The following is a 21,606-nucleotide window of genomic DNA, read 5'->3' as shown; positions in this document are numbered from 1 at the left end:
TGTTGTTGTTGCTATTGAGTTATGTAAGTTCCTATATATTTTGGATATTAACCTTTTATCATGTATATGGCTTGTAATATTTTCTCCATTTTGTAGGTTGACTTTTCATTTTTTTCTTTAGTTTCTTTTACTTTGCAGAAACTTTCTAGTGTAATGTAGTCTTACTTACTTTTGCTTTTGCTTCTTGTGCTTTTGGTGTCGTGTCTGAAAAACTGTTGCCAAGACCAGCATCATGGAGCTTTATCCCTATGTTTTCTTCTAGGAGTTTTATGGTTTGGAGTCATCTGTCTTTGAGCCATTTTGTGTTACCCTTTGTGGAAGGGATCCAGTTTCATTCTTCTAAATGTGGTCACCCAATTTTCACACCTTTTTTTATTGGAAGAGAGCATTCTTTATTCATTGAGTAGTCTCTGTCCCCTTGTCAAATATTAGTTGACCATAAGTGCAAAGGTTTATTTCTTGGGTCTTTGCTCTGCTCTGTTGGTCTGTGTGTCTGTTTCTATGTCAGTACTATACTACTGCTTTTTGATTACTGTAGCTTTGTAGTATAGTTTGAAGTCAGGATGTACGATGCCTCTGGATTTGTTCTTTCTTAGGATTGCCTTGGCTTGTTGGAATCTAGTGAATTTAGGATTATTTTTTCTATTTCATGAAAAATGCCATTGGAATTTTCATAGAGATTTCATTGAATCTAGAGATGGTTTGGGGTAGTATGGGCCTTTTAATAATACTAATTCTTCTGATTTATGAATTATGGGATATCTTCCTATTTGTTTGTCTTCTTCAATTTCTTTCATCAAAATTTTATAGTTTTCAGTGTACCCATAATTCACTTCCGTGATTATACTTATTCCCAGGTTTGGTTTTGATGTTGTGCATGGGATGCTTTTTAAAAATGTCTTTTTCAGATAACTTGCTGCTAGTATAAAGAAATGCTACTGATTTTTATATGTTGATTTTGTTTACTTATTTATATTTATATATTTATTTATTTTATTTGTTGATTGTGATGGTTTTTTTGGTAGAGTCTTTAGGATTTTCTACATATAAGGTCATATCTGTAAAGAATCACAAAATTACTTCCTTTCTGATTTGAATGCCTTTTCTTTTTCTTGTCTGCTTGCTTTTGCTGGTACTTACAGTATGTTGAATATGCATAATGAGAGTGGGCATCCTTTAATTTTCCTGATGTTAGAGAAAAAGCTTTCAGTCCCTAACTATTAAGTATAATGTTACCCATGGCTTGTCATATATGGTTTATATTATGTTGAGGTACATTCCCTCTTTACCTAATTTGTTGAGAGTTTTTATCAAGAAAGGATGTTGAATTTTGTCAAGTGCTTTTTCTGCATCTATTGAGATGATTATATGCTTTTTATTTTTCATTTTCTTTTTTTGTTTATTTTTGTTTGTTTGTTTTTTAAGATTTATTTATTTGACAGAGATCACAAGTAGGCAGAGAGGCAGGCAGAGAGAGAGAAGGGGAAGCAGGTTCCCTGCTGAGCAGAGAGCCCGATGCAGGGCTCGATCCCAGGACCCTGGGATCATGACCTGAGCTGAAGGGAGAGGCTTTAACCCACTGAGCCACCCAGGCATCCTATTTTTCATTTTCTTAATTTGGTATATCATGTTTATTGATTTGGGTATGTTGAACCATCTTTGCATCCCAGGGATGAATCCCAGCTTAATCATGATGTGTGATCCTTTTAATATGCTGTTGAATTTGGCTTGTTAATATCTTGTTGATAATTTTTCCATCTGTATTCATCAGGAATATTGACCTGTAGTTTTCTTTTCTTGTTAGTATTTTTATCTGGCTTTGGCATTAGATTAGTTCAGTCCATGTAAAATGTGTTTGGGAATATTCTCTCCTCCTCAGTGTTTTAGAAGAGTTTGAGAAGGAATGGCATTAATTCGTTTTTAAGGGTTTAGCAGAATTCACTAGGGACACCCTCTGCTTCTGGACTTTGCTGGGAGGATTTTGATTACTGATTCAGTCTCCTTATTCATTATTGGTCTGTTCAGACTTGCAGTTTTTTTCATGATTCAGTGTTGTTTGGTTGCTGTTTCTAGGAATTCATTCATTTCTTCTGGGTTATTCAAATGGTTGATGTATAATTAATCCATAGTGGTCTCATGATCTTTTATATATATATATATATATAAATATAAATATATATATTTATATTAAATATATATATATTATATATATTTAAATATATATATATAAAAAATATATATATATAAAAATATAAAATATATTTTATATTTTATATCTTTTATATTTTTATAGCAGTTGTTATGTCTCCTTTCTCATTTCTGACTTTGAGTCTGATTTCTTTTTTTCTTGATTTAGTCTAGCTAAATGCCAGTTTTGTTTGTCTTTAGAAAAAACTAGTTCTTGGTTTTTTTTTTTCTTTTGTTTTTCTGGTCTCTTATTATTTTCTGATCTTTGTATTTCATTGCTTCTGCTAACTTTGGACTTCATTTGTTCTTTTTTTAGTTCCTTGAGGTATAAAGTTAGGTTGTTTATTTGAGACCTTTCTTGTTTCTTAATGTAGGCTTTTAACTCTATAAACTTGCCCTTAAAAACTGCTGCATCTCACAGGTTTTGCTATTTTGTGTTTCCATTTTCAGAGATTTAAAAAAAATTTTTTTAATTTCTTCCTTGACCCAGTCATTTTTCAGAACTATGTTATTTAATTTTTACATATTTGTGAATTTTTCCATTTTCTTGTAGTTGATTTCCAGGTTGATACAATATCAATATGATTTTAGTCTTCTTAAAATTTTCTGAGAGTTATTTTGTGACTTATCATGATCTGTCCTGCAGATTTTTCTATGTGTGCTTGACAAGAACATGTATTCTTTTGCTGTTGGGTGGAATGTCCTCTACATGTCTGTTAGGTTCATTTGGTCTAAAGTATAGTTCAATTTTAACATTTCCTTATTTATTTTTATGTGTCTGGATAATCTAGCCATTTGTTGAAAGGTGGTTACTAAAATACTCTATTCTTGTATTGTCTATTTCTCCCTTTAGATTTGTTAGTATTTGGTAAATATATTGTGGTGCTCCAATGTTGGGTCTATATATATTTATGATTGTTATATTCTCTTAGTCAGTTGACTTCTTTATCATCATATAATGATCTTTTTCATCTTTTGTTTTGTTTTGGCTTATTTTTTCTGATATAAGTAAACAGTTACCCCTGCTCTCTTTTGCTTTCCACTTGCAAGAAGTATCTTTTTCCAGCCCTTTCTTGTGAGACTGTATGTCCTTAAAGATGAAATGAGTTTCTTACAGGCAATATATGGTTGAGTCTTATCCATCCAACCACGTTATGCCCTTCGATTGGAGAATTTAATTCATTTTAATTTAGAATAATTATTGATAGGTAAGAACTTAGTAATGTTATCTGACTCTTTTCTGGCTGTTTTGTTCTTCCCTTGTTTTGTTTTTTTCTCCTCTCTTGCTGCCTTCCTTTTTGAGTTGATTTCCTACAGAAGTATGCTCTGATTCCCTTATCCTTATCTTTTGTGGGTCTGCTCTAGGTTTTTACTTTGCGGTTGCCTTGAAGCTTACATAAAACATCTTATAGATATAATAGTCTGTTTTATGTTAATAACAACTTATTTCAAATGCATACAAAAACTCTATCCTTTTATTTCTCTCTTCTTACATTTTTAGTATCACAATTTACCTCTTTTTATATACTGTGTATTCATTAACCAGTATTGTAGCTGTAGTTATTTTTAATACTCTTGTCCTTTAACCTTTATACTGGAGTTATGTGGTAAACTCACTAACATATTACAGAACTAGCTTTTGTTTTTGTACTCACATATTTTATTTTACAATTTTTTAAAGATTTTATTTATTTATTTATTTTACTTGAGAGAGAGAGCAATCACAAGCAGAGGGAGGAGCAGAAGAAAAGAGAGAGGAAGAAACACCCTCCCCACTGAACAGGGAACCCAATGTGGGGCTCAATCCCAGGCCTCTGGGATTGTCACCTGAGCCAAAGGCAGACACTTAATGAACTGAGCCACCCAGGCACCCTGTACTACCATTTTTTGAATTTAACTCTATACTTACCTTTAGCAGTGTATTGGATAGTTTCATAGGTTTTCATATGCTCTGCATCCTTTCATATCAGCTTGGATTCCTTCCGCTTTTGTTTGTCCAGGATAGTCTTTTTCTCTTATTTATTTCTGAAGGACAGCTTGGCTGGATAGAATATCTTGGTTGGAATTTTTTTCTTTCATACCATCCCATCCTCTCTAAGCCTGTAAAGTTTCTGCTGATAGCCTTATAGGAATTTCCTTATCAGTTACAAGCTTCTTTTCTCTTGCTGCTCTTAAGATTCTGCCTTTGTCTTTGAATTTTGGCATTTTTATTGTAATGTGTCTTAGAGGAGATTTCTTTCCATTGAATTTGGGAAACTATGAGCTTTGTGTACTTGGGACATTCAGGTCTCTCCACAGATTTGGGAAGATCTTGGCTATGATTTCTTTAAATAAGCTTTCTGCTCCCCTCTTGTCTCCTTCTGAGATTCTGATAATTCAAAGTGTTTCTTTTGAAAGGTATGTTGTAGATAATGTAGGCTTTCTCCACTCTATTTCATTCTTTTCCCTTTGTTCTCCTCTGACTGGATAATTTCAAAGTTTCTATCTTCTATCTCACAGATCCTTTCTTCTGCTTGATCTGTTCCAATGTTGGTCCTCCCTTCCGAGGTTTTTATTTTATTTATTGTATTCTTGAGCTGCAGGTGTGTTTTTTTGTGTGTTTTTTTTTAATAGTTTCTGTCTCTTTGTTAAACTTCTCATTTTGTAATACATTGTTTTCCTGGTTTTGTTGATTTATTTTTTTATATATACCTCATGGAACTTCCTTTCAACAGCTATTTTGATTTCTTTATCCAGTAAACTATAGATCTTCATGTGTTTGAGATCAGTTACTGGAGGATTACTGTGACCTTTTGGTGATATCATGTTTTCTTGATTGGTCACATTCCTTGAAGTTTTGTGTTGCTGTCTTCACAGTAGTGGTCACAGGCACCTGCTTTAGTCTTGACTAACTGCCTTTAAGAGAGAAATGCCCTCTGTCGTCCCTAGGTCAGCTAGGGATTCTGAGGCTTTCTTAGACCTTCTATGGATTCACCTGCTCCATACTTCTTGGTCTCTCTTGTGCCAGAATTTTTAAGCTTGTATGTCTCCTCTTGATCTTGAAACATCAGGCCAAATGTTTACACCCTCCCTTTTGCTTTCCCAAGAATGGCACTAATGCTGAAGTGGCCGCTCCCTGACCTACAGGTTTGGGTCATGCTCAGTAGCTATCTGCCAAAGTTCACTCTCACTACCACTGTCAGGAGCATGAACAGGAAGCTGTACATAGGTGTTGGGGGGTATGGGTGAGGCACACAAATGCTGGAGGGTGCCCATGGACCAGTTGGAGGGATCTGTGTATAAGGCATCTCCATTGGTTCATGTGTGGGGTTCTTGATGGAATCAGGAATGGAATGACACAGTGAGCAGGATTCACATTCTTTTATTCTGAGAGTCCTGTCCGCCACTCTCCCAGCCTCTTCCTGCCTCTTGCCCCCAGGCATGCAGGTAATGATCTAGTATGCTGGATAGAGTGAGAAAGAAATGGGCCTTTTGGGCAACATTCCACACAGCTGGGGAAGCTGGGTACTCACTTGCTCTCACTTTCCACCATGGGAAAAATCATACCTAAGATTTCTTGGCCCTCAGTTTTGCCAGCTGGAGGGAGGGGTGATATGAGTGAAGTCAAACTATTCCTCTTACCCTGTCTGGTGTTCAGACTCATTTTTTTTTCCTCTATTGGTGTGCTAAATTTCTCCACTGGAAAACTGGAATTCCAGAGGGTCCTGCCATCCATGTGTAATTGTTTAAGGTGATGTCCTCCCACTGCTGAGAGGAGATGGAGCCATTTCACAGCTGGGACTGTAGTCTATACGCCTGTTACCAAAGCATGGTTGGGTGAGACTCCTCTCAGGTCTCTGGCATCTAGTGGTGGATACCACAGCTCCCACAAAAGCATTTTTGTCCCTGTTGTTGGGAGGGAACACGAACAGGGCTGTCTTCTTCAGCCATGTTCCTGACCTCTGACCTCACTCTGTAGTACCTCACCATTTGGAGGAAGCCTTTTCTTTCTTTGTTTTATTTTTTAAAAATTTTACTTATTTATTTATTTGAGAGAGAGAAAGAGAAAGGGAGAGCATGATAAGGGAGAAGATCAGAGGGAGAAGCAGACTCCCCGCGGAGCTGGGAGCCTGATGCGGAACTCGATCCCAGGACTCTGGGATCATTACCCTAGCCGAAGGCAGTGGCTTAACCAACAGAGCCACCCAGGTGCCTGGAGGAGACCTTTTCTGAAGAGACCACATTGTCACCGCATTTTGCTTTCTTGCTTTCCTTATGTTTCCTAGATTCATTACCTTTTCCCCTTTTGGGTGACTTACCTATAGAATATCTATATTATTGTTTAATAATTAATTTGTTACACAAATTACTCATATGCTATGGAAAGTAGGATAAAATACCTATCTAGAATTTGAACTGGTCCACAAAGCAGCAAAGCTGCTAATTATAAAAATATTTGGGTTACATAAATTTCCCCATCTTCCTTTTATTATCCGAACCAGCTATTTCCTGCAGGGAATATGATGTTCAAGAGCACATTAACAAAGGATGCATTAGTAAAGCCCACTAATTAAGCTCTTTCTGATGAGCTGCTCTGAAATGCACTTGAAGCACAGGCAGGGTGGAAATCAGTATTGGCCTGTACCAAATCAGCCATGGCACTCTAGCCCAGTGGGACTGGCACAGGACTGGCAATCCTCAAGCAGGTTAAGAATGAATACTTTATTTTTAAGGCCTGTTTCCACTAGAAATTACTGTCTTTGCTAACTGAATTCCCATCGTGTAGGAACTGTTTAGAGTTCACCTCTATGAGCACCCTTTCAAAATGCAGTTGTTTGTGGCTTAAAGTAACCTCATAGTGCTGTCCAGTTTGTCTTTCCTCCAGCGGAGAGAGAGAATGGCTGCTGAGTCAGAGCACTGGGCATTTCTGGGAGGTGAGATGCGAAGCTATTTATGGCTTTGCTTCAAACTGGTCATAAGTGGATATGCTGATTAGGTACATTAACTCATATCTGGGCGTGCTTCTTAATTTTTTTATAAACATATAATGTATTTTTATCCCCAGGGGTACAGGTCTGTGAATCGCCAGGTTTACACACTTCACAGCACTCACCATAGCACATACCCTCCCCAATGTCCATAATCCCACCACCCTCTCCCGACCCCCCTCCCCCCAGCAACCCTCAGTTTGTTTTGTGAGGTTAAGAGTCCCTTATGGTGGGACGCCTGGGTGGCTCAGTTGGTTAAGCAGCTGCCTTCGGCTCAGGTCATGATCTCAGCGTCCTGGGATCGAGTCCCACATCGGGCTCCTTGCTCGGCGGGGAGCCTGCTTCTCCCTCTGCCTCTGCCTACCACTCTGTCTGCCTGTGCTCACTCGCTCTCTCTCTCTAACAAATAAATAAATTTAAAAAAAAAGAGTCCCTTATGGTTTGTCTCCCTCCCAATCCCATCTCCTTTCATTTATTCTTTTCCTACCCCCCAAATCCCCCACGTTGCATCTCCACTTCCTCATATCAGGGAGATCATATGATAGTTGTCTTTCTCTGATTGACTTATTTCACTAAGCATGATACCCTCTAGTTCCATCCACGTCATCGCAAATGGCAAGATTTCATTTCTTTTGATGGCTGCATAGTATTCCATTGTGTATATATACCACATCTTCTTTATCCATTCATCTGTTGATGGACATCTAGGTTCTTTCCATAGTTTGGCTATTGTGGACATTGCTGCTATAAACATTCGGGTGCACGTGACCCTTCGGATCACTACTTTTGTATCCTTGGGGTAAATACCCAGTAGTGCAATTGCTGGGTTATAGGGTAGTTCTATTTTCAACTTTTTGAGGAACCTCCATGCTGTTCCAGAGTGGTTGCACCAGCTTGCATTCCCACCAACAGTGTAGGAGGGTTCCCCTTTCTCCGCATCCTCGCCAGCATCTGTGATTTCCTGACTTGTTAATTTTAGCCATTCTGACTGGTGTGAGGTGGTATCTCATTGTGGTTTTGATTTGTATTTCCCTGATGCTGAGTGATGTGGAGCACTTTTTCATGTGTCTGTTGGCCATCTGGATGTCTTCTTTACAGAAATGTCTGTTCATGTCTTCTGTCTAGGCATGCTTCTTAAGAAGTAATATACTCCATTGGAACTTGAGCAGTTTGGTGGTTTGGTTTTTGTTTTGTTTTGTTTTTTGAATACATCATATGCTTGGAATACAATATTTTCTGTGATTTTTTTGCTTTTTTATTAACATCAATGTAAGAATTTATTTGAAAGGGAGTAGTTAATAGGCAGAAAGGAAATGAACATGTATTGAGTATTACTGTGTTCTTGCCTTTATGTAGTTTCATGTAAATCATGCAGCAGTTCTGCTAAGTAAATTATATAATCTTCATCTTTGCAGAGAGACTAAGGCTTAGAAGAAATGGTAATTGATTCACTAAGATTTGACTGTTAGTACCAAATCAGTGCTCTTCCCACAGCCAATTCTTTTCTTTCTTGTCTTCCAAATATTGACAGAAGGAAGTCAACTCTTTGCTTTTAGTAGCTTGGCTTTGGAGCTGAATTTAGAGTTCTTCAGATCTGGGTTTGATTCTGCTGTTTACAATCTGGGCGCAGTCATTTAATCATTGTAGAAAACAAAGCTCATGCTCCCCATACCAAGGATTTTCATGAAGACAAATGATATAATCTGTGTATAGCATGTACCACAGGAAGCCTTTAATGAAGGGTCACTACTACGAACACTGCTAGATGGGCTTTTTATTTTGCTTTAATCTCACATCTGGTAATTGGGTCATCTTTGAACATGATGATGGTATCTCAAAAACACTTTGAGAATGTTTTGCCCTTTCTTTTATTTTTATGTATTAGGTGATTTCCTCTACCTTTAGAATCTAGCTTTATTTTTATGGTCTGTGCCTCAAGTGTACGCAGAATACTGCAATTATGTTTGTTTGTTTTTTAATTGAAGTATAGTTGACACACAATCTTACATTAGTTTCAGTTGGACAACATAGTGATTCCACAACTCTGTACCTTATGCTGTGCTCACCTCAAGGTAGGCACCATCTGTCACTGGACAACACTGTTACAGTTCTGTTGATTATATTCCCTATGTGGTAGCTTTCCTCCCCATGAATTATTCATTACATTACTGGAAGTCTGTACCTCTTACTGCCTTCACCCATTTCACCTATCCCCGCCACCTTCCCTCTGGCGACAATCAGTTCTTTATGTTTATGGGTCTGTTTCTGCTTTTTGTTTGTTTTATTTTTCAGATTCCACATGTAAGTGAAATCATATGATATTTGTCTTTCTCAGTCTGACTTATTTCATTCAGCAAAATCCCCTCTAGATCCATCCATGTATTCACAAATGGCAAGAACTCATTTTTTTAATGGCTGAGTAGTATTCCATTATATATATAATAAATATGCATGCTACATCTTCTTTATCTATTTAACTGTCAAGTGTCAATTAGGTGGCTTCCATATTTTGGTTATGGTGAATAATGCTGCAGTGAACATAGAGGTACATATATCTTTTTGAGTTAGTGTTTTCATTTTCTTAGGGTAAATGCCTAGTAGTGGAATTATTGGGTTATATGATTTTTCCATTTTAAATTTTTGAGGAACCTCCATACTGTTTTCCGCAGTAGCTGAACCGGTTTGCATTCCCACCAATAGTGTATGAGGGTTCCCCTTTCTCCACATCCTCACCAACACTTGTTGTTTCTCATCTTTTTGATACTAGCCATTCTGATACTTCATTGTAGTTTTGAGTTGCATTTCCCTCATAATTAGTGATGTTGAACATCTTTTCATTGTCTGTCAGCCATCTGTATGCTGCTGCTGTTGTTGTTTTGAAAGATGTCTATTCAGGTTCTATGCCCATTTTTAAATTGGATTGTTTGGCTTTTTTGGTGTTGAATTGTAGAAGTTCTTTATATATTTTGGATTTTAACTGCTTATCAGATATGTCATTTGCAAATATCTTTTCTCATTCAGGAGGTTGCCTTGTTCTGTGGATGGTTTCCTTCACTGCAAAAGCATTTTAGTTTGATGTAGTCTTAGTAATTTATTTTTGCTTTTGTTTCCCTTGCCTAAGGAGGCATTTTTAGAAAAATGTTGCCAAGGCCAATGTCCAAGAGACCACTGCCTTTATTTTCTTTAAGGAGTTTATTGTGTAGGTCTCACACTTAGGTCTTTAATCCATTTTGAATTTATTTTTGTCTATGATGTAAGAAAGTCGCCCAGTTTCCTTCTTTTGCATGTAGCTATCCAGTTTTCTCAGCACCATTGATTGAAGAGACTGTCTTGTACCCATTATATATTCCTGCATCCTTTGTTGTGGATTAATTAACCATGTAAGCTTGGGTTTATTTGGGGGCTCTCTATCCTGTTACATTGATCTGTGTGTCTGTTTCTGTGCCAGTACCATACTGTTTTGAGTACTATAGCTTTGTGAGTACTATAGCTTTGTAGTTTATTTCGAAATTTGGAATCGTGATACCTCCAGCTTTGTTCTTTTTCAAGATTGCTTTGGACATTTGGTGTCTTTTGTGGTTCTATACAAATTTTAGGATCATTTGTTCTAGTTCTGTGAAAAACACAGGAATAGGAATATTGATAAGGATTGCATTGAATCTGTAGATAGTTTGGATAGTAGAACGTTTTAATATTAACTCTTAGAGTCAATGAGCATAATATATCTTTCCATTTATTTGTGTCGTCTTCAAATTTCTTTCATTGCTGTCTTACAGATTTCAAGATACAGGTCTTTTAACCCTTCAGTTAAATTGATCCTAGGTTATGTGATTTGGCGGTGGGGGTGGGTGTGCAGTAGTAAATGGGTTTATTTTCTTAATTTCTCTTTCTGCTTCTCCGGTATAGTAATGCAATAGATTACTGTACATTGGTTTTGTGTTCTGCAACTTTACTGAATTTATTTATTTTCAGTAGTGTTTTGGTGGAGTCTTTAGGGTTTTCTATATATAACATCATGTCTGGAAATAGTGACAGTTTTACTTCTTCCTTCCAATCTGCATGCCTTTTATTTCTTTTTCTTGTTTGATTGCAACAGCTAGTACTTCCACTACTATTTTAAATAAAAGTAGTGAGAGTAGAATACTGCAATAGTGTTTGCTTTTCCAAGACAAGACAATCTGTATCTTAGGTACAGATTTTAAATGGGGGAAGTTTATTTGATGTCTTAAATAATGCAACATTTGAGGTTCTATTTTACTCATGTTCTATATATCACAACTTAATACAACAGGTATTAGTTGTCTGGTATCCTGATATCTGTGAGCCTGCAGACTGCTACTTAAAGGGTAACCTAACTTTGAACAGAGGTGGTTGATGTGGCAGGACAAGCACAGGTAGGAGCCAGAGTACAGGCCATCGGTGTCCCCAAACGGTGGATATTATACTCATAGCTCCCTAGAATTGTGAGGATTGGATGAGACCATATGTACAAAGTACCCTGCACAGTGCCTGATGCATAGTAGGGACTCTTCCCCCCATGTATTAATGGGAAGGCACTTATGACATAGATATCCTTATGTTGTTACAGTTTCTTTCTCTCTTGAATAACATCACTTTACCAACTATCTGTTTTTGGTGGTTTTGTCCTATTTGAAGTGTTTGATTTCATAATGGATTTAGTTATTTATCAAGTAAATCATTGGATTTGTTCCCACCAGTGATACCAAGAAGCAGCAGGGAATGAGAAAAAGGAACAACAGCGGAATGGAAGACGTGGGACCCACAAATCGTAACAGAAAGAAGGCCAAGTGGGAGACCTTAGAGCCTTTGGATACAGGTCTCTCTTTAGCAGAGGATGAAGAGCTGGTGTTACATCTGCTTAAAAGTCAAAGCTAGATATTCCGTGCTCTTCTCCTTGAAACCTCTGGTCACGATGATGTGGACAAGAAGTTGGAAAAGCAAGTGGCTGTGGAACACTTGGATGACATGAGTCCCACACCCAAAGGATCTTTCCTCCAGAATGAAGCGATTAGATCTCTAAGCCCCTTTCACAGGATGTACTTTGCACTATCTCAGAGCAAACTCAGAGTGCAGGTGGATTATAAAATTTCTTGATCCCATTTTCCAGCATGTGCTCTGTTAGATTTTACCCATGGATTCCTTCATCTCGTCATTGGAGATGCTCCCTTTGATTTACCGGCAACTTCTGGAGACCTTGTTTCATTAGAAATTCCTGTCTTGCTTACCACACAGAAATTTCGATGTACTGTAAGACAAAATTGCTCACAGTTTTGATGTATTTAATATCTCTAAAGAGACAGAGTATGATGGACCAGCCCTGAGAAAAGAGTATTTTTGAATTGCGACGATCAATAATAAACATATTTCCTATAAAATATTAATGTTTTCATTGTGTCCAGTAATACGAGAACACTCTTGGGGGAAGGTTCCAGAGAGAAAAATGCTTGGCCAATTCCTGACAGTGAATTTTTCATATTCTTAGATTAGCCTTCCTAAAGATAAATAAAGATAATAAAAGATAATAAAGATAAATAAAGATAAAGATAAATAAATAAAGATAAATAAAGATAAATCCTAAAGATTTAACTTACACTTGCAGTTTTCATAGCCATTTTTGAAGTCTATGGAAGTCCTGAATCTGAAGAATGTGATCCAAAACCAGTCCCTTAGTGAGCACCCAGCAGGCGGTAGGTCTTCCGTAAGAGCCTTGTTCAGCTCACTGCACGGCGCTCCACCCAGAGCCAGCTCCTGATAATGAGTAAGAAGCAGATCAAGCCAGAGCCTGTTTTTGGTTATGAATAACTGTCACATTTTTTGTGGGGAAAGAAATCTGGGCCTTGGCATGCTGGGTTTTACCATAGATTTATCACCGTCTCACTATTCTCTCCCTTGGTACCCTCTCACTCCATGTGTAAAATACAAATAATTTTCGATAACTGGTCCAAACCACTCATGAATCCAAGGAAGGGAATGTCTCACCTGAATATCCCCAAAACACTTCCAACTCAGCCAGAATCTGTATTGTCTCTGAAAAGTTTCGCCTGCTTATGCAATTAGTATCCCTCGTGGGCGACACCAGGAAACTCAATGACTCTCAGCCTTTCCCTTGACCACCCTTCACTTGATTCTTCTTCATATGACTCTTCGGCATGGTTTGTTCCTTACCTTTCCAGCTTCTGACTTTGGTTAGGGTTCAGATTCTCCTCCTGATGTGCTTTGATCACACGAGTAGCCTCCCAGCTGGTCATGTGCTCCAGCCTCCTTTTTCTCTAGGCATAGCACCGAGCTGAGCGTGTTTCTTTCTAGCTGTTTCTTACTTCCACTCTGGTGCTTATCATGCACTGTTCCAGACATTGTTTATAAGCCTGTCCCCGCTGTTAGGTGACAAGTTTCTGGACCGTGCTTACCATCCTGTGTAACCCCCAGAGCCAAATATAGCACCTGCCCCATAATGGATTCTCAGTAAATGCTTATGGAATTAATGAATGAACAAGAATAGTCCGAACAATTTGTTAAAATGTATGTTGTAGCACATTGCATTGTCACTTCTGGTAGGAAGGGTATAGTGTGATGGAAATGAGAACTGGATAAAATGGCTATTATGGGGAAGAATGACTACAGATGGCAAAGGAATTTAGGGTACAACAATCTGGGAAGATTTTGAAGATTCTGGTATAGGATCTCTTGGCCTTGACTATCTCCAAAGGACAGAAGGACCTAAGAGTATGTAAACTGAAGGTTTACCATTGAACTCACTCCGTGCGGTTTCAGATTTGTTTGTTCTAACCCACATGAGGAAATAGGGTGGTTTTATTATTCCATATTTATAAACATTGAATAAATATATTGCCAGGCCTTTGGTTCATAAACTAGTTTGAGTTGTATTCTGTCTCTGGAACTGAATGGATCCTGACTAATATATACATTGTAGGGGATTTTAATTTGCTGGTTTTGAAAACTAATTAAAGTATCAGAACAGTGTTGGTAGAAAACTCAGATAAACAATGCATGATAGATTTTGTTCAGTGTTCTTGTGTGGTATTATTTTTGAGCAAATATTCACTGCACCCTCTTTCCTCCCTTTGGAAAGTGTCCTTTCTCCCTCCGCTCCTGTTGGGCCTGTCCGTGTGACTTCCATTGGCCCACGTGGAATGTGGTGGAAATGCCCATGTGCCTTTTAGAAGCAGAGCCTTTAAGGTGCATTGGTGTGGCCATCAGCCCTCTACCTTGAGCCCAACATGGAGCAGAGAGAGGATACTGCCTCTGTCTGGGTGCAAGGTGATCACAGGGCAGGTCGCACAGACCTGTAACCACCACGTTCCCTCTAAGTCTTGGGGCGCAAGAAACCCACTGAGACTTGGGGATTTTTCCACAGAGAAAAGTTAAGAAAAACACAGAACCAATGAACAAGAACATTCATCCATTCAATAAATGTTAATAAATTCAGCAACTACCATATGCCAGGCTCTGTACTTGTGAGAAATACAAACAGTTCCCTCCCCTGCTACCATGGGTGGGGTGGGGGGTAGGGGGGAGAAGCAAGTTCATCATTTTCATGCATTATGAAAAAAGGTGGAAAAAGAAAGATGACTTTCCATGGGAGAGTGTTGTTGCTGGAGTGCAGGAAGTGGGGAGGACATAGGTGGTGACATGGTCTAGGACCCAGAGGACTCATTCTCGCCTGATGCTTCCCCAAGGCCATGAGGCCATTCGTCAGACCCACTCGTGTAAGATGATCTCTAAAATTGCATGAGTCTCTTAGAGCAGATACAGCCAGCAGCAGAAGCCTTTGGAGGACTGCCATCTCATAAGCTTAACATGGCATTTTAGATTTGTTTGGAGCTATAAAAAGTGTAATTAATTTTGTTATACAACATTTGAAATACCCTGAACCTGAAAAGTCATCTCCATGCCTGTCAGAGTCTGCCAGGGGTTGCAGATGTTCCTGGCGGTGGGGATGGTAGGGAGGAAGCGGGGATGGGAGGTGGTGCTGCAGGTCCAGGGGAAGGGGCCTGCAACCAGTGTTCAGAGACCTTGTTTCCTATCCTCTAAGACCATTTTAACCAGAAGTGTGATCACAGTGTGATTTTTCTTCCCTGGCCCCTGCCAATCAGACAGCCCAGGGCAGACACGCTTTATATGCTCGTACCCCGTGCCCGCTGAATCAGGACTTGGCAGCCAACCCCAAGGCCAGCCGTGAGCCTGCGAGAGAGGCTGGTAGGAAAAGCTCTGTCCAAATAGGGACAAGTTGGGCAAGTGACATTCTTACTCCCAGAAACTGAAATTTAGGTAGTCAGAGGGATGGAGTTGGGAGACAGACCAGGGGACACGGTAGACGGAAAGTAAGCTCAGATTAGGAGTTAGGGAGGCACGGCTGTGAGTGAACGAGAACTTTGGCGAAAATAGAGGAAGTGGTGAGGGAGCCAGCTGGTCGCGGCATGTGAGGCAGATCCATGGGAAGTAGAGGATCTGGGCCTGGGAGCAGTGAAGACCCGCAGACCCCTCTTGCTGAGGTCTCCGAGAGCCACGTGGACCCTCTAGGGCTTGTCTCCGTGAGGCTTTACTTTCTCCTCCGTCCCGTTAGATGCCTGCGCAAGTCTGTCTCCTTCACTTCCTGACGTGTGAGACTCCGTTGCCTCAACTCGTCTCAGAGTCTCCGGGGTTTCTGTAGCCAGAAGAGCCTCGGTAAACTCGAGTGCTCGCCTGGCCCACTGTGTAGACTGGGGCATGCCTGGCAGTCAGAGCTAACTAACCCTGACCTGTGCGTCTGAGGTGGGACCCGAGAATCTGCATCCCTTACAGGCCCCTGCTGATGGGGTGCCGTTGGCCCTTGGTCACATCGGAGTAGCAGGGCACTAATGGAATTTGGAGAGTTATTAAAATCATCATTCACAGATAGGGTTCTGTCAGAGTCCCAGCAGGAAACAGATGGCGCGCACAAATTAGCCGCGTTCTAAGGGGATTTAATAAAAGGATTATTTACACAGGCCAAGGCAGGGTGTAAGGAAATCATGAAGGATGGTCTACCTGAGGCTCATCGCAGAAGTGTCCCCACTCCTCACCCGGGAGGAATGAGGGGAGAGGCGGGAAGGAGGGACAGCTGGGTGGTGACCTTCAGAGGCAGCCGGCCGCAGGTGACCACGGGGAACCTGTGTAGAGGATAAACCCTGGGACCTCACTATTGTCTCTCGAGCCAAAAAAGCAAGCTGCCCGTGAGGTGAACCTGCACAGTCACCCGGGACACAGAGCTCGGTGGCGAAGCCTGGGGGCCAACAGGAGAAGTGGGCCCGGGGACGTAGGACATGAAGAGAGGGAAGCTTTTTGTGGGAGGAGAGGAGACGACGTCCCTTCAGCAGGTACCGTGTCCCGGGTGCTGCTCTAAGGAGGAGGCCCACAGCGAGGGTGGGCCGTGGGGAAGGCAGCCGCAAGACGCTGTCGGGCAGGGAGGAATGTGGGGAAGAAAGGACGCGCGGGCCATGGAGAGCGGGGACTGTTGTGAAGTCCAGCCAGACCTCTGGCGGGGTTGAAGTCTGAAGAGCAGGGCCCCCATCCCAAGCACGTTAGCAGCCTCTCGGCAGCAGGAAGCAAGTAGAGGGATCTGTCTAACCGTAGGACTTGGAGCCACTAGAAAATTCAGGAGCACCGGTCTCCGCTGGCCTTCAAGTGCCTCACACTCTCTCCGGCTCTCCAGGATGTCTGGTTCACATCGCTTCCTCTCGAGTCTCCAGAACCTCTCCTCCTTCACTCTTGGCCAGTGACCTTACTTTTGATTTTACTGAGAAACCAAAAATAGTCCAGAGACCTTGTCCAAAGTGCCACACCCCACCCCACCCCCCGCCCAGCTGCCCCCGAGCCCGCGCCCCCTGCCTTCCCCCTGCCACTGGGGACGGACTGTCCATGTTGCCACCGGAGCCCGCCCCCTGCACGAGCAGGATCCCCTCCTCTGCTTCTCACGGATGTCACTTCTGCATGTGTGCCCTCCCTCCACAGTATTAGCGCTTTCCCCTCCTGCCTCGGCTCTTCCCATCCGTGAGTAAACATGCTGTGAGGTCTCCCATCTTAAGCCAAAACCATCCCTTCCCAGCAACAGCCCGATTTCTCTCTCTCTCTTTCCCTTTTTAGTATATGTAACTAACTTCTTGAAGGAGTCGTCTCTGCTTCCTGTCTGTACTTCCTTCCTTCTCAGTCCTCCACGCTTCGAGGCACAATTGCTATTGAATAAATTACATGTCTAAAGTACACGGTTTGAGAAATACCAACCTGTGCCCCTATCCATACATGTTCAGAGCGGATAACGACCACATACCCATCGGCCCTAAAAGTTCCCTCGAGTTTCCCAGCCAGCCGCTGAGATGTTCTGAGTCACCATGGATTGGTTTAGCTTGGCTGGAATCGTGTATAAATAATGCCGTACAGTATGCGTTCATTTTGGCCTGGCCCCTGGAGCTCAGCACCGTCTCATGATCCATCCGCGTCACTGTGTCTACCAAGAGTTCATTCCTTTTATTGCTGAGTAGTAATCCGTTGTGTAGATCATACCACAGCACATCGCTTCACCATTAACCAACAGGGGGAAACCTCCATTCTTGGCAATGACAGATAAAGCCGCCAAGAAGTGGACAAGTCTGTTCGTGTGGTCTCATGTTTTCATGTCTTTTGGGTAAACACCTGGGAGAAGGAACAGCTGTCTGTTTAACTTTTTAAGAAACTACCAGCTGGTCCTTCAAAGGAACTGTACCATTTTACATTGCTGCCAGTAATGTATGGGAGTCTCACCTTCCACACACCCTCGCCAACACTTGATACGATTGGTCTTTTTAATTTTAGCCTTTTTAATGGGTATGTCATGGCATCTCATTGTGACTTTAGTCCACATCTCCCCCATGGCTAATCCCATTGAGCATCTTTTCATGTGCTTATTTGCCGTCCATATGTCTTCTTTGGTGAAATGTGTGTTCAAATATTTTGCCCATTTTTAATTTGGTTACATGTTTTCTTATGATATTCTGAACACAAGTCCTTTCTCACATACATGATTTGTAAATATTTGCTCCCATTCTGTGGCTTGTCTTTTCATTCTCTTCTTTCCTGATTGTCTTTTGAAGAGCAGAGCTTTTAATTTTGATGATGTTTATTTTTTCTGTTCTTGACCATGGGATTGGTGTCGTATCCAAGAATTCTTGGCTTTTCTCAAGGTCACGAAGATTCTCTCCTATATTTTCCTCTAAAAGTTTTATAGTTTCAGGCTGTCCACTCCGATTCATGCCGCATTTTGAATTAATCCTTGTATATGATGCACAATGTGGATCGAACTTCATTGTTTGCATGTGGATATCCAGTTGATCCAACATCATTTGTTAAAAAGACTCCTTTTTCCTCCACTGAATTGCCTTTGCATTTTATCATGCCAGGATGTAAGAAAATGCTCAAAAAGGATAAAAGCTCACAATGCAGTGGTATGTCAAAGGAGGGTAGGGGAGCCAACTGAAGGTGCTCTCAATGGCCACAGTGGAGAAAGGTTGAGCAACAAAATAAATGAAGTAGGATTGAATTAAACCCAATATATATTAGGATCTGTGAGTTCTCACTGATCTAAATAAATGACTTAATAAATAAATGTGGGAGAGGAGGCAAATCTCCCATGTAGAAGAATCCAAAATAACTTACGTAGATACTCTGCCCACATGGAGGGGGCCTTCGTGTAGTGACTTTCTTCCAAAGAGGACAGTATGAAAAGAAAGGGGGAAACAAAAGGAGTAACTTCACAGCAAAAAACTGACAAACATCACCTAAGCCAGGTGACCAAGTCCTCAGCAACAGCGCCTGTGATGGTTGACCGTGCACACTCTGGATACAACGGGATGAGAACGACACGCTTCCTCCATGGTCTTCCTCCCCTAAATGCATAACCTCAGTCTGGTCATGAGAAGAGACATCAGACAAATCCAGGTTGAGAAACATTCTACAACACAGCTGACCAGCTCTTCTCAAAACTCTCAAGGTCATCGAAACAGGCAGGTCTGAGAAATGCTTACAGCAGGAGCCTAATTAGGAGACACTAACAAAATATAGTGTGGTGTCCTGGATGGGACCCTGGAACAGAAATATGGCATAGATAAAGACTGAGGAAATCTGAATAAAGCATGGAGTTTAGTTAATAATAATTTGCTAGTATTGGTTCATTAATTGTGAGAAATGTACCAGCATCGTGTTAGGATATTAAAAACAGGGGAACTGGGACCACAGCCTCTGGGAGCTCTGCACTGGCTTCAATATTACTCTGTAAGTCTTTTTAATGATGAAAAAGTTTTAAATGAGAAGTTTATTTTAAAAATGAGACATAGCAGATGCAGCTATTTTATATAATCTAATCTCTTATGATTAGACATTTAAGTAGTTTCTAAATTTTTGCTTTTAAACACATTTATGATAAGCTGTCCTTACGATTAGATTTTTGCACACATCTGTTACTATCCCTTTAGAATAATAAGCTTGTAGAAGTGAAGTCAAGGGATAACAGGTATGCATATTATAATTGCATTAAGGATTTTGATACAATATACCTAATGCACTTTCAACAGAAGAATGTTAACTCCAAATAATGAGGGATGACCAGTTTTGCAAAGAACTATGATATTTTTCCTGTCCAAGCCGATCACATCAAAATACCATGAAATGGTCCCATCAACTCCATGAGAAAGTCACCTGCCAATGTCTGAATGCGCAAAGCCTGCATTCAGAGTCGCATCTTGCATTGGGTGTCTGCAACCCATACAACAGATTCATGAGCCTGTGAGGACTCGGGTCTCTGTCAGAAGACATCACTTCCTCACACTGAGTTAGACCAACCCAATACTGAAAAAAAAAAAAAAAAATGAGGGGCACCTGGGTGGCTCAGTGGGTTAAATCCTCTACCTTTGGCTCAGGTCATGATCCCAGGGTCCTGGGATCGAGCCCCGCGTCGGACTCTCTGCTCAGCAGGGAGCCTGCTTCCCCTCCTCTCTCTCTGCCTGCCTCTCTGCCTACTTGTGATCTCTATCTGTCAAATAAATAAGTAAAATCTTTAAGAAAAAAAAAATGAAAGCAGAAAAAAAAAATACAGATCTCCAGATTTCCAGGGAATGTGACAGAGCCCTCCTGGGTTTTATCAGTCAGTGAAAGTAAGACTAATATTATAGATGAGTGGTTCTTAAAGTGTGGTCCCTGGGACCACCAGCATCATCATTACGTGGAAATGTGTTAGAAATATAAATTCTTAAGGCCCCAACCTAGATGTACTGAATTGGAAACTCTGGGGTTGGGGCCCAGAAATAAGTGGGTTTTGCGTGTTTGTTATTTTTTTGTTTTTGTTTTTGTTTTTAATAAGAATATGCTCCTAAAAATTTAATAGCTTTAGAGGTGCCTGGGTGGCTCAGTCAGTTGCGTGTCTGACTCTTGATTTTGGCTCAGGTCATGATCTCTGGGTTGTGAGGTCAAGCCCCACACCAGGCTGTACACCGAGCAAGGAGTCTGCTTAAGATTCTCTCTCTCCGGGGTGCCTGGTGGCTCAGTGGGCTCAAGCCTCTGCCTTCAGCTCAGGTCATGATCCCAGGGTCCTGGGATCGAGCCCCACATTGGGCTCTCTGCTCAGTGGGGAGCCTGCTTCCCCCTCTCTCTGCCTGCCTCTCTGCCTACTTGTGATCGCTGTCTGTCAAATAAAAAATAAATCTTTAAAAAAAAAAAGATTCTCTCTCTCCCTCTCCCTCTGCCCCATCCCCACTCACACGCATGTTCTCTCTCAAAAAAAATTATATATATTAAAAGAATTTTAAGTAGCTTTATAAGATGTAATTCATAGGCCATATAATTCACCCATTTAAAATACAAAATTCAGCAGTGCTTAGTTATTCATGTATTTGTGCAATCATCACCACAATCAATTTTTAAAATATTTTCATGATTACCAAAAGGAACCTCATACCCTTTAGCTGTCACCTCCTATCCCCCCAGCCCTATGCAACCACTAATCTACTTTCTGTCTTTATGGATTTGCCTGTCATATAAATCAAATCATACACTATGTAGCCTCTTCTGTCTGACTTTTTTTTTTCACTTAGCACAATTTTATCAAGGTTTGTCTGTGTTGTAGTGTGTGTCAGTGTCAGGAAACTTCATTTTCTATGGCCGTGTAGTGCTCTGTTATATGGTAGAATCACTTGTTTACCGTTCGTGAGTCAATGGCCATTTGGGTTAGTTCTACCTTTGGGTAACAGTGACTCGTGCTGCTGTGACCATTCCTGGGCACATGTGTGTCCACAGGCTCTTCCACTGATACCTGTGCACACCACAGTTTGAGACACAGCAGTGTAGACAAGGGCAAGAACCAATAGGAGATTGTTCTCTTTAGTAAGTGGACAGGACCATTTCTCCACTGGGCCAGAAGTCAAAATAG

General features: G+C 40.7%; 1 protein-coding gene across 1 annotated transcript in view; it reads left to right on the top strand.

Moving 5' to 3' along the window:
- The window catches only part of DDX10 (DEAD-box helicase 10), a 276,083-nt gene extending 263,537 nt beyond the window's left edge, over nt 1-12,546 (top strand). Inside the window, exon 18 of the mRNA XM_080817845.1 lies at nt 11,873-12,546. Coding sequence (XP_080673971.1) covers nt 11,873-12,050 — 178 coding nt within the window. The 3' untranslated portion in view covers nt 12,051-12,546. The remainder of the gene's footprint in view (nt 1-11,872) is intronic.
- The last annotated feature ends 9,060 nt before the right edge of the window (nt 12,547-21,606 follow it).

This window comes from Martes martes (genome assembly GCF_963455335.1).
Source record: "Martes martes genome assembly, chromosome: 10".
Classification (NCBI taxonomy): domain Eukaryota; kingdom Metazoa; phylum Chordata; class Mammalia; order Carnivora; family Mustelidae; genus Martes; species Martes martes.
This window is presented reverse-complemented; position numbering and strand designations above follow the sequence as displayed.